Source organism: Zea mays, chromosome 7 (genome assembly GCF_902167145.1).
Source record: "Zea mays cultivar B73 chromosome 7, Zm-B73-REFERENCE-NAM-5.0, whole genome shotgun sequence".
NCBI lineage: Eukaryota > Viridiplantae > Streptophyta > Magnoliopsida > Poales > Poaceae > Zea > Zea mays.
Genome location: NC_050102.1, coordinates 181317683 through 181331734, shown reverse-complemented (window position 1 = coordinate 181331734; position 14052 = coordinate 181317683). Strand labels below are relative to the sequence as shown.

The window sequence follows — 14052 nt, the reverse complement described above, 5'->3', positions numbered from 1 at the left end:
TTCTGGGCAATCAATTCGTCATAACAATCGCATTTTATTCCCTAATAACCAATCAAACACAAGCACCAAAATATCATTCGAACCATTTATGAAAAAAAATTGTGTTGGTTTAGTTCAACCAATCATTGTTTGCAAGCTCATTATTATTCATGCTGGCTCGCTCGCACCCAATGGTACGTGCCATCTTCTTTTCAATACCATAACAAAATAGATGCATCGAAGGGTACTGCTACGCAAGGATGCCTTCATCGCCTATCAGACGCCACCGATTCTGCAGAGAACAGATATTTCACTCGAGAGAGCACAGAGTCGTGCGCTGGATCATATGGATGGTCCTTGGATGGGATCTCCAGAATAGCAGGGACGGGCTTGTTGTAGCTATCCACCAGAAACCTTATCATGTTGGCAATCTGTCACCCACAATTAATAGACATCAGCAGGAATACAACTTATAAGATGGGCGTTTCTTCTATTACCTAGCTGGTACAGTGGTACTACTGTTCATGATTTACATAATGCTCCTAGAACCTTTCCCCACCATTTCTCGAATATCAGTAGGGGTATCCAAAAGCAAATTGCCCAACGATTGGCACTGATGAACACACGCTGTACTTAATTACAGCTTGACTTAAAAGAGCTGGAAGAAAGGTTCAGTAAATTAATCTGCAAGTAAAAAGGGCCACCAACAAGGAGGATAATAAACAATATTTATAGTAAAAGGAGATGAGACTACCAAAGGATAATACTGGGAGAAAAGGAACTGGAACCTAAGTCCAAGTATCAAAGCATTATCTTGATCAAAATGCCAACTTTATCCTGAAGCACAACAATCTAGCAGGAGTTTGAAAAGCCTACTAGTTTAGAGCCGCTACTCTTAGTATACAAGTGAAAACTCGAAGACAGCTTTGAAGGTTCCAACAAGCTTGCTGGAATTGTTTACACTTCATAGAAGGGAGATGCCTCCAAAGAAACTAAACAAAATTAATTGAGCTGAAAAAAAAATCATAACCTCCCCTCTCCCTTTTTCCCTTGTCTATCTATATATACATATGATATGCTTAAAAGGATCTGACTTAACAATGCATCAATGTATAAATAATATGCATGCTTGTGTGGTGGTTCACTTACATACTGACTGATGAGCACAATAGCAATATCCTCCCTCGTAGTAAATTCTTTGAACGCATCCTCGATTTGTTTAACTGTCGTCTCTGTGGCATGAAACAACAAACAGTATTGATAATGAACCATCAGGATCAACAACAGTAACTAATGTATGAAGTAATGCAGCACAAATAATGGGGATTGCAGAATGAAATAATGACTAGAGATCCTAGTCACTGATATGGTTACAAGGTACAAGGTAAAAGCATCATTCAAGATTATCTGCATCAGCTGCACAAGTACATGAAAGCTCACAAATAAGGAAACCAGTACTAGGAAGGAAAACCCAGATATATGATATATCCTAATATAGTAGGCCTGCTTTGGTCCGACGGCATCAGTTAACTGCATGTGAAAAGCATTATATCTTACTGTAAGATCCATTAGCAAGAAACGGCCAAGGTAAGAAACAGTATGACCCATGTGACTGGAAGGGATTTTGTTGTGGAAGGAACATGACATGAAGCAGAAATATATGCACCACGCTACTGTAAGATCCATTACCACAAAAAAAACATAGGGAATCAAAAGCGAGAGAGAGAGGTGCATGAGTGAAAGTGACTGTTTTGCAGGAACATGAAATGAAGCAGAAACATATAGTGCATGCTACTGCAAGATCCATCACCACGAAATACATGTATGAGTGAAGGGATTGTTTTGCAAGGAACATGAAATGAGGAAGAAACATGGTGCACGCTACTGTAAGATACAACACCATTTAACGCCTAGGGAAACAAAGATTTCAGAGGTGTATGAATGAAAGGGTCAGAGAGTATAACAAAACAGCGGTTGTAAGCTAGTACTAGGCTTCTTTGCTGTCTGCTTGGGTGTAAGCTGTACAAGTACAAGTTCCTCTTGTGAGCTCTAGAACTCATCTATGGATTTGTATAAGAGCAGAGTGTAAAGGGAAGACCCAGTGCCAGAGGCTCCGACATGAGTAGAGTCTGGGGCAGGGATAACCCGAGGCAAGCCTAAACCCTTCCTGGTCCTAGGGGTAGAAGACGACCACAAAAGAGGAGGGCTGAGGGTACTGGAAGCAGCAGCACTTGGCTACCTGGCATCAGAGATGGAGGTGAGGAGATTCGGCCACAAAGCCTGTCAGATTCTCAAATCCCTCAGCAAATTGGTTGATTCACCTTCTCGGAGGCAAGATGAACTGCCAGCAGGGAACACAGAGAAGGGACGATGGTGGAGGCTTCAGTGCTTACAGAGATACAGATGATGCTTAAAGAAGGGAAGGGAATGAAACCCGGAGGGCCCTCCCCCTGTCCAACGAAAGTCGAGGTGGTGATTACAGAGGATTCATCCAGAATAGAGATGAGATGTGGAGGGATGACCATGGGAACTATGTTTTAGTCAGGAAACCCTAGGTTCCTACAGAGATTATAGTACTGGCCGCACTTACAAACGTCGATCCACGGGAAAAATGACAGCATGATGGAAATTGAGAAGGATCTGAGGCAAAACCTGAGAAATAGAGATGAAAGAACCTTCCTGAGAACCAAAATAGAGCTATGTATGATAACAGGCAGAATTTCAATAGAAGAACCAAACCTGGGAAAGATATTACATACTATAACTGCAATGGGACCAGTCACCATCATGGACAATGTCCAAATCAACCTTTCTTATAGAACTGCAAGAACAGTGAACACAAAGGTATGTTTTGTCCAGACAAGAAGTGGTTAAGAAATTGAAATTTTGGAATCCCTGGCTGTGCAAGAACAGTGGACACAAAGCTATGTTTTGTTTCAGCATTCACATCCCCTCTGATAAGGGTAAAGGTAAACAGTAAAAGGTTTTAAGCTTGATGAGAATTATTGAGGGAGAAGCAACATTGCAAATCATAAGAATTGAAATGTATTTAAATATATGAGCATGGTTAGAAAAATCAGGAAGTTGTCTCCCGAAAAAATTCTGGTTTACTTTTCCTTCTGAATAGATAAGGCAACACCTTACAAGATTTTAGAGAGTGAAATTTAGAACTCATGAGATCATTGAAACGGTAGAGAACGTGCTAGAAACAGTTTTTTGTGTGAAAAATCGCGAACCCTGAAATGGAAAACGATCGAGATGCAGAGGGGGAGAGGAGGAAGATTCGCCAAGAACCGATTTAGGAATAGCCGAGCTCGCTAAGAAATTAGAAGGAAAAGAAAAACGTAAGCAACAAAGAGAAAGGCTCAACATCCCATCAAGGCAGGAAAGGCCAAGGAGACTGTAATGTCTAAAAGTCTAAATCCACAGAAAGTAAACCTGATGATTCCATGGAGTTAGACCCAGCTACGATTGACTCCCAAGAAGAATTGGTGGATTATGAACTTGACCCCTTGGAGCAGGAAAAATTAGAGGTGAAAATTATTGACCAAAACTTTAAAGAGAGAACAAAAAAGCTTTCTAATGTGCTCAACAATGACTCCAGTGCAATTCATTTGCCACCAGATTGGAAAAATATGGACATGGTGCCAGATACTAGTCATACTACAGACAAGGAGAAGCAGAGTTCAGACATCCTGAAGGTTGGAGAAGCAAACCAAGGGAGAGTTATTACCAAGATCTCGGCCATTGCTACAAGATCAAGCTCAAGAGTTGCTGATCTGGGAGAAGGAAATTGTGACATCAAGTCAGGTACTAGTTCTCTCACTGCCTTCTCTACTTCTGATCCTGAATCATTAATGCATTTTACTTCATTTTGCAATATTAAATTGGGACACGACCTAGTAGAATCACTAGATACTATCCCTACCATCCAAGATCAAGAAGCAGCCAATGCTGCCTGGGCAGAAAATAAAGTAAGGACTGTCCAGTCCAAGGATTGGGTTGATGTCAATAATGCTTCCAACGAAGAAGCTTTATTGACTTTTTCAGAGTTGTAAATCAGTCTGCAGAAACACAGACACCTGTGAGTCCCTCCTCGGATGTGAGAGATGCAGGACATAGAACCTTCAGGATGTCTGAACTCTGCTACAGTTCAATGAAGGATCACTTAGTTCAGTTTTTGTGTAGTTTCATGTATGGGTGAATTTATGGACCGTTGAAACAAGAACCAGTGTGGCAGTGCATAACATTAAGCAGTGAACCTTGAGATGATAGTAGAGAGCAGTGGGCTTCTTGGCTTATTAATTGAGCCAAGTGTGCTGAGGGTTCAACATACAGTGTCCCGTGGACCATCAAGGTCTTGCAGGGAAGTGGTGTGGATCGACACACACCATTTGCAGTTCTGCCGATGACTTACCTAGGAATTCTAGTATGTAGCTACTACTCCCTCTGTTTCAAATTGGAAGTCATTCTGGCTTTTATAGATAAGTAGCTTTGAGTGTGTATTAGAGATAATGTGTATCCAGGTGCTTACAATTTGGAACGGGGGGAATACTTAAGAGCGGCAGGTTTTATTTAGCTATTTACTAGATGAGAAGGTGATGAAAAGAATGGGCACTTGGCAAAGTCCTTTCCTGTCTTCAGGGGTAACTCCATAATAGCGATATTGATGATAGATAATAAGGCTCAGCAATAATAATATGCAGCAGTAAAGAGGATATTCGTTTCACTCACTGTTGTCGACGAGGAGGTAGTTGGTTTTCTTGCGCAGATCAACATTGCCAACGCCGGCCATCAAGAAGCCAGTGACGGTGTCCTGCAAGAATAGGTGACAAAGCGTGCGTTTAGATAATCGCGGATCCCCAGATGCAACCCAGATGTTGGCTGGATCCAGCAGAAACAGCTAAATAAAACACCTCGGGGGCACGCCTCTACTGCTCAATCGCAAGGATAATTTAGCGGAGGCGGCGGGTGGTGGGGTGGATGTGGGTTACCTCGTCGGCGATGATTGCGATGAGGGCGGAGTTGTTAGTGGGGATGTTGGCCCTCCCCGCCATGGCTTGTGGTTGTGGATGCTGCTCCCCTGCCTCCTCGTGATCGAGGTCCTGCGCCCCTGCTGCGAACCCGGTGGAGATCAGGCTTCAGCGCGAGCGGAGATCGGATCGATTTCGAGCAGTGACAGGAATTCTGGATTCGGGTCCGCCTGTGGGCTAACGCCTCTAACAATGGCAGGTGGGCCATGCCCAACGCTGGCCCGCAAACAGTATTTGCTTGCTTTTCGACAGATTATTTAGGTTAGTTGGTATCTTTTTGTTTTTATATTTTGGCCCTGTTTGGCACAGCTTATTTTCAGCTTCTTCACAAATTTAAGCAGAGGTTCTGCCAAACAGGCAGCTTCTGCAGCAGCTTATCAGTTCAGCTGCTTCTCAGAATACACTAAAAGCAACCAACAAGCAGAAACTGCTTTTCACCAGCTTCTCAGATAAGCTGCTTTTTCAACAAGCACCAGCTGTGCCAAACAGGGCCTTTAAATAAAAAAATAATTATATATCCTGATTTTTATATATTATGGATATGGGTATCTGCCATACATGAGGGAGCGGCAGGGACCTGTTCATACTTTTCTTTTTTATTTTTACAAACAAGTTCTTGCTGCTTGGAACGCCACCGGTCGCTTAGAGCAAGATTAATACTAGTATAGCCGATAGCAGACTTTATAATATTGTCATATTATATATAGACAATTAAAAACATACTCATATGACAATATATACATTTAATACTTGATCCACATCTTTCTTACACAGAGAGCTTTAGAGTCCGTGTGCAGTCCACTCTCGGCTAGCTACTAATGAGGAGCCTTTTTTTCTCTCATTCTCTTTCTTCATTCCTGTTTTCTAGATGTTTGATTTCTAAAGGAAGGGGAGTAGAGCGGTTCTGGAGTCTATATTTGGCAAATATTTGGAATGCTCCTGCTCCACCAAAATAACCGGATGTGAGCGCTCTCATTCATCTTCTCTCATCCATACCTATATGGCTCTCCAACCAAATAATAAATGGAACGACTTTGCTTTATTCCACTTTTCAACCAAACAAAAAAACGGACGGTTCCGTTCTAATTTCCAAACACAAATGTAATGACTCTATTATTAGAAACTAGAATGAAGTCGCTCTATTCCAATTGACTCCCTAACTAAACGTAGCCTAAGAGGGTTTTAAGGTTAGGGAGGTCTAAAGCGACGAAGTCCTGCCTTATTTTTCGTTTGTCGTCACTCGGTATATTTTAGTTCACTTGTTTTGTTAAGTTGATCTATATTGTAATTCGCATGTATTTTTATAAAATAATTATTACTATTTATTTAGTTGCTTAGTATGTTTTAGTGATAGGATTCGTATGACATTGCATATTACAGTCCTTTAGGTATTTGTAGTTGGATTCAGTAAATCTTATAATATATCTTTTTATTGGTTTTTGTTTTATTATTTAGATCAGTTGCGGTTGATAGATATATTTAATTATTATTCTTGTAGATGTGTTAGGTATTGGACTCGTTAATTCTTTAGTAATATTTGCTGCATATATTAATGCTTAAGTTTGTCTAGTACACTTTTATGTTGGCTCATAGGATTCTTTCGAGATTAGATATTGAAGAATTTATTACAGATCTGTACTTAGATCTATGAAATCTTGGAAAAGATATTTGTAATGGTGTTTACGTATTAAGGGCTCGTTTGGTTCCTTTAGTCCAGTGACTAAAGTTTAGTTAGGAGACTAAGGATGTGTTTGGTTTGGCTTTGGCTCTGACTTTTGCCCCCTAAAAGCCAAAAGCCGAACCAAAGGGCTGGATTCATAAAATAACTTTTTCTAAAAGTCGACTTTCTCGCAGTGCAAAACTGAAAGCACCTCTGGACATGCTTTTAGTGGCTTTCGGATCGAATTGTGAAAACATATATCGAAGAACTTTTAACGGCTTTTAGTGGTTTCCACCAAATGATTTTTAGCTTTTTAACAGCTCATAGACCACAACAGCTTTTTCACAGCTCACAGCCCATATCAGCTTTTTTCACAGTCACAGCCCAACCAAACATAACCTAAAGTTTATTCCCTACTATGTTTAGTTCTAGGGACTAAAAGTATTTAAAACAAATTAAATGAAACATAATAGGACCAAAATACCTCTTAGCATTCTCCTACCATGAGTGCAATTGGAATAAAGGATGGACAAAAGGTGCAATTTATATGGCTTAGTCCCTTTTAGTCACCCCTTGAGAAACTAGAGACTAAACAATTTAGTCTCTGTTTTACTCCCACTGTTTGGTAATTTAGAGACTACATGGGACTAAAATGGAAGGATTCATCTTTAGTCTCTCAAATCAAACAGGGCTTAACTCTCACTTTTGTATAAACTCCTAGAAATTTTTTATTTTTGACCTGTTTAGGTACAGTAGGATGTGTAGGGATAAGATCCCTGGTTCCCGGGGCCCATCGGTTAGTGAGTGATGGGAAGAGGCCTCTGGCAACTAGGGCCCATCAGTCAGCAGGAGGAGAAAGGATACATCTTCCCTAAAAGCACCCACCCCAGGACGAGCCCCGAGGCACCAAGTCCAGCATCAGGCGTGGCGGAGCTAAACAGGGGGCGAGCGAGCTGAAGGGAAACCACTCGAGTGGATCCCTCGCTCAGCTGACCCGTCGTAAGTGATTGATCGCATTAACTACACCTGGCGCCAAGCCACGGTACAGGCATCGGTCTGCCTCCCACTCATGGCCTATGAGCCCCTCGAGATGCAGCGCACTCATGACCTATGGACCGCTTGGACTACGGCGCATTTATGGCCCACGTGACCCCGGTCTGCGGCGCACTCAAGACCTATCAGGGCTAGGCCTAAGTGCGCAGGCTGCCTGCAGGGCACAACGAGACAAGTCGCATCGAGGCCTAGGATACGAAGGCCAGCGGTCGGTATAGCTCAAATAATGGTGCTCAGGCCGCACGCTGCCCGCACCGTCCGCCATAAAGAATACGGAACAATCAAGGTGACCCAGATGCTCACGGACACATGCGACTTCACCGAGGTAAAAACACTCAGTCTTACCATCACCCGATGACTCCTTCTTGAGGAAGCCACCGATGATCGACCCCCTCCTTGGTCTATAAAAGGAGGAGGTTGGCCGCTAGATGAAGGAGGGAGCAACAGACGGACGGATCGATCAACGAAAGGAGGAAGGAGGCATCGACGAAGACCCAGAGACCTAATCCCTGTCGCCAAGTCAAGATTTAGATAGGACTCCAGTTCTGTAACCCTTAGCTCCATCTCCTCCATATAAGAGACTTGGGAACCTCTCCTCCTGAAAGGGAAATAGGGTCAAACATTTCCCTAAATGATTTTGGTGGTTGAATTGCCCAACACAAATAATTGGACTAACTAGTTTGTTCAAGATTATACATTCTACAGGAGCCAATGGTTCAACACAAACCAATCAAACCGAAGGCTGCCCTGGTCTGGCTCACCGGACAGTGTCCGGTGCACCACCGGACAGTGTCCGGTGCACCAGGGTGAATCAGCTCGAACTCTTCACCTTCGGGTTTCCTAGGCGCAGCTCCGCTATAATTCACCGGACTGTCCGGTGTGCCACCGGACAGTGTCTGGTGCACCACCGGACTGTCTAGTGCACCAGCAGAGCAACGACTATCTGCGCGCAACGGTCAACTCTGACGGATGAACAGTACCACAGCAGAAGTCAGAGCAGCGGTCAGAGGGGCACCGGACTGTCCGGTGCGACACCGGACTGTCCGATGCCACATGAGGATAGAGCCTCCAACGGTCGACCAGCTCCAAGACCTAATGGCAGGATGACGTGACGGCGCACCGGACACTGTCCGATGCGCCCATCGCCAGCAGCCTTCTCCAACGGCTACAATTTGGTTGGTGGCTATAAATACCACCCCAACCGGCCACTTCAAGAAGAGGGAACCTAAGCAACGTTCCAAGTCATCTAGTTGACATACTCAAGCCCTCCCAACCACATATATTCATTGATCCATCCTATACACAAGATTTAGACCACTACAACCAACACAAGTGCCACAAAAGAGAAAGCAAGCAAGAGAGAGCTACTCATTTGAGTTTAGCACTAGTGCCTTGTGAGATTCCTTGAGAGATAGTGTCACACCCGGTTTTAGAAGGCAAACCGAATGCGAACCATGTACGTGCCAGGATCAGTTATTCACGTACACAGCAGTTACATAATATGGACATCATCACACAGTGCTCAAAATAGTATTAATAAGGGAAATAGTCGATTACATCATACGTCTGAGACGTCCATATAGTTCTTACAATAAATCAAAGTGCGGAAAAGAAACGTAGATAACGCGGCCTTCACAGGCAGCCGACTGGGGGTTGCCGCTAACCCACACCTAGAACTCGTCGTAGTCTTGGAACTCCTGGAAGTCTCCTTCCACAGCTTCATCTTCGCCTGAGCAGTGGTTGCAATGCTGACAACCTGGGGGGGGTTTGGTGTGTAGAGCAAGGGTGAGTACACATCAACATACTCAGCAAGTATCCTGTTTGGCTGTAGTGGACTAGCTTTATGTGGGGATAAGTCAAGCAGTTGCTTTTAGTTGGTCAGGTTATTACTTACTAGTAGAAAGCCAGGTTTTAACATTAACCCAAGTTATTAACCCGATGTACCCTTTCCAAACGGAAAGAATACCACTTACCAGCACCATAGTCATAACCAAAACCATCAATCTCATAACCACCTGTACCACAATGTCTCTGATCAAGTATCACTAATCTCTGGAGCTCCCTTGGCCGCTCATAACCGCGAGCACGGCTGATATATCAGTTTCATAACACTCTGCAGAGGTTGTGCACTTTACCCACAAGCCGTGATTCCCTCTTGCCTCGGGCCGATCAAACCCTTAAACACTACCAAGGTGAATAGGCAGGGTTTCACTACGTAGCCTTTACAAAGATTCCCCGGGGCTGTAGCCACCCGTTAGGTTTCCTAAATGCACCGCACTCCTCCCCAAGGGGCGAACCCAAACTTGGCAGAGCGAGCCGCATACACCGAGCCCCATTGACGGCACGACGGCTAAGTGAACTACACCCCGGATCCTCTAATTATTCAGCTAAGGGCACCCCATTCCACCCTCATGGTTGCACTGTTTTCCCGGGCGGTCATCCATAGAACAGGTCCTTACGGAGAGGCACTCGAGAAACCGCTCGAGTCCCCTTGAAAACCACAAGTATAATCATAAAGAAGAACGGGAAAACAGCGTATCATAGATAATCACATCATGTTCATTGATTAGAGTTGAGCAATAGCATCAGACTAAGTAGTAATAATCCGACCCAAATAGGTAAACAAGGACATGGATAACAAAAGCTAGTCAATCCTTAGGTATAAATGTGTAATGCGGGAGGTGAATTAAAGAATGAATAGGACAGAGATAGGTCAAAGGACACTTGCCTCCACCAACCGACTGCTGCTCAGGGGCTTCTCCTGCGAATTCCTCGGGCTCTTCGACCGGATCGTTCTCTATGCGAGCGCAAACATACATACATACATCCACATATTTAATACAAAAGAACAGTACACCATACAAGATAACAAATAAAGCGAATATGCATCAAGTATGACATTCGATAACGCATTTGTTATGGTTAGAAAGAAACGGGAAAGGTCTCGCAGGGGGTTAAATCTTATGCACTAATGACACAATTGGTTTTTAACAAAATAATTCTGTTATATATATTTATATATACTGATGGAAACCTAATCACTTTTAGTTGATCAACATTGCACAGGGTAAACAATTAACTACGTGAATCAATAACATAACGGAATTTTAAATTAAACTTCCTATTTTCCCATAGCATGAACAGTGATTAGCCTACTTAAAATACAGTAATTATGATCACAGAAAGTAAATAAAATAAAATAAAAAAAAAATAAAAAAAACAGAAGGGGGGGGCGGTTGAACCGGCCCTAGGGCGGTTGAACCGGCCGGGGGCAGGGCGCGCAGGGGCGGCCGAGCCGGGGCGGCTGAGCCGGCGGCGGGCGGCCGGGCTGGCGAGGGCGGGCGGCGCAGGGGGCGGCCGAGCCGGCCGAGCAGGGGGGGCGGGGCGGCCGAGCGGCCGAGCCGGCGGGGTGGGGCGGGCGGCCGAACCGGCCATGGGGCCGAGCGGCGAGGGGAAGGGGAGGGAGGAGAGGGAGGAGGGAGAGAGGGAGGAGGGGGGGGGCTCACCGGTGTCGGGGATCGACGGCGAGGGGCGGCCGGCGGCAGGGGGCGGCGCGGCGACCTAGGGCAGGGGGCGGGTAGGGGGTAGGGGCGGCGGCTTAGGTGGGGAGGGAGAAAATGAGGGGGGAGAGGGAGAGGGTTAGGGAATAAGGGAAAGAGGGGGGGGGCGGCTGGGCCTACCAGGCCCAAGAGGGGGGCGCGCAGGGGCCTGGGCCGGCCGGGGTCGGCCCACGGCGCGGGAGAGAGAGAAAAAGAGGAGAGAAAAAGAGAGGGAGAAAAAAAGAAAGAAAAGATCTTCTCCACATTTTCGAAATCCGATCTTTCTACATGAATGCAATTGCGCTTTCAAAGCAATCAAAAGAAATGCAAGGGCGGCATGGTGCATCAAACAACATAAAGTATTTAGGGTTTTTATACGTACGGGAATTCCAAACCGAATCCCGCTCAGAACTTTGGAAAAGGTCAAGGTTTAGCGAAGGGAAAAAGAAAAGGAAAAGGTAACGCCCGAATTTTGGCGAGTAAAGAAAAGAAAAAAATTCAACTGCAAAATTCGGGGCGTTACAAACCTATCCCCCTTAAAAGAATCTCGCCCTCGAGATTCAGGGCTGGCTAGCAAAGGGCTCTGGGTACTTGGCCATCAGATCATCTTCACGCTCCCAGGTTGCTTCTTCCTCAGAGTGGTGACTCCATCTGACTTTGCACATTCTGACGGTCTTCCTTCGGGTGACTCTATCTGCAACCTCAAGGATCTGAGCTGGCTTCTCAACATAGGTCAAGTCCTCCTGGACTTCCAGACCTTCCACTGGCAACTGCTCTTCCGGCACACGCAAGCACTTCTTCAACTGAGACACATGAAAGACATTATGCACAGCAGACAAATTCTCTGGCAAACTGAGCTGATAAGCCACTTCTCCTCGTCTTGCAAGAATCTGATACGGACCAATGTAGCGGGGTGCTAGCTTGCCTTTCACTCCGAACCTTCTGACTCCTCTGATCGGTGACACTTTCAGATAAACAAAGTCTCCGACTTCGAAACTCAGCTCTCTTCTTCTTGTGTCTGCATAGCTTCGCTGCCTTGATTGCGCTATCTTCAGATTCTCTCGGACCATCTTGATGTTCTCTTCGGCTTCAAGCAAAATATCTGGCCCAAACACCTGCTTCTCTCCAGGCTGATCCCATTGCAACGGAGTTCTGCAACTCCTTCCATACAGCGCTTGAAACGGTGACATCTTCAAACTGGCCTGATAACTGTTGTTATAGGAAAACTCTGCATAAGGCAATCGCTTGTCCCATCCGGACTGATCTTGCAACGCACAGGCTCTCAACATATCTTCAAGAATTTGATTGGTTCTTTCAGTCTGACCATCTGTCTGCGGGTGATAAGCTGAACTGAAATTCAGATGCGTGCCCAAGGCTTCATGCAACTGCTGCCAGAAATGAGAGGTGAACTGCGTTCCTCTGTCTGACACTATCTTCTTTGGCACACCATGAAGACAAACGATCCGAGACATATACAATTCTGCCAATACTGTACTGTTGTAGTTGGTCTTGACAGGTATGAAGTGGGCTGACTTGGTCAAGCGGTCCACTACTACCCAAATGGAATCGTAGCCGGCTCGAGTGCGAGGCAATCCGACTATGAAATCCATACCAATTTCATCCCATTTCCACTGAGGGATCTGCAACGGTTGCAACAATCCAGCTGGTCTCTGGTGTTCTGCCTTAATTCTTCGACAACTATCGCACATAGCCACATGCTCTGCGATTTCTCTTTTCATTCCGTACCACCAGAATTTCTTCTTCAGATCCTGATACATCTTCTCACTGCCAGGGTGGATCGAATAAGCTGTCTCATGAGCTTCCTTAAGAATCAACTCCCGAATAGACTGGACATTGGGAACACACAAGCGGTCTTTGAACCATACCACACCTTCTGCATCTTCTCGAAAATCTTTGCCTTTGCCTTCTAGAATCAATCGCCGAATCTCACTGATCTTTTCATCATTCTTCTGCGCTTCTTTGATTTCGCGCTCCAAGGTAGGTTCCAACTCAACTGTAACTCCTCGCGAATTGTTCAGAAATCCGAGACTCAACCTGTCAAACTCCTTGGCCAACTCATAAGGCATCGGACGAGCGACCATCAGATTGACTTGACTCTTTCTGCTCAAAGCATCTGCCACTACGTTTGCTTTGCCTGGATGGTAGTGAATCTCCAACTCATAGTCTTTGATCAATTCTAACCATCTTCGTTGCCTCATGTTCAATTCTGACTGAGTGAATATGTACTTCAGACTCTTGTGGTCTGTGTAAACATCGCATTTCTGTCCATACAGATAGTGCCTCCATGTCTTCAGTGCGTGAACCACTGCTGCCAACTCTAGATCATGGATTGGGTAGTTCTTCTCATGAACCTTCAACTGTCGGGACGAGTAAGCCACAACTCTTCCCTCTTGCATCAACACACATCCCAAACCTGTGTAACAAGCATCGCAATACACCGAGAAGGGCTTGTGCACATCAGGCAAGACTAGGACAGGCGCTGTTGTCAACTTCTCTTTCAGCGCTTCAAAGGCCTCTTGGCATTTCTGGGTCCACTTGAACTCAACCTTGTTGCCTAGCAACGCTGTCATTGGCTTCGCAATCTTCGAAAACCCTTCAATGAATCGCCGATAATATCCGGCCATTCCAATGAAGCTCTTGATTCCTCGAGCATCCGTTGGCGCTTTCCAGTTTAGAATGTCTGCCACTTTCTTCGGATCCACAGCCAATCCTTCCTTGTTGATTATGTGACCCAAGAACAGGACTTCACTGATCCAGAACTCACACT

At 45.1% G+C, this 14052-nt stretch overlaps 1 protein-coding gene across 1 annotated transcript; it reads right to left on the bottom strand.

Moving 5' to 3' along the window:
• On the bottom strand, positions 1 to 5237 carry LOC100283102 (vacuolar ATP synthase subunit F). The gene is made up of 4 exons (NM_001156004.2): positions 4974 to 5237; positions 4714 to 4795; positions 1129 to 1211; positions 1 to 410 (listed from the first exon to the last, which is right to left on the bottom strand). The coding sequence occupies exons 1-4, from the start codon at positions 5034 to 5036 to the stop codon at positions 246 to 248; spliced, it is 393 nt and encodes a 130-aa protein (NP_001149476.1). The 5' UTR covers positions 5037 to 5237; the 3' UTR covers positions 1 to 245.
• Between the last annotated feature and the right edge of the window lie 8815 nt (positions 5238 to 14052).

Coding starts and splice junctions, on each gene's coding strand:
- LOC100283102 (NM_001156004.2), bottom strand. CDS start 5,036: ATGGCGGGGAGGGCCAACATCCCCACTAACAACTCCGCCCTCATCGCA. Junction 1,212..4,713: donor CTACCTCCTCGTCGACAACA/GTGAGTGAAACG, acceptor TTCATGCCACAG/AGACGACAGTTAAACAAATC. Junction 411..1,128: donor TTGTGCTCATCAGTCAGTAT/GTAAGTGAACCA, acceptor TGTGGGTGACAG/ATTGCCAACATGATAAGGTT.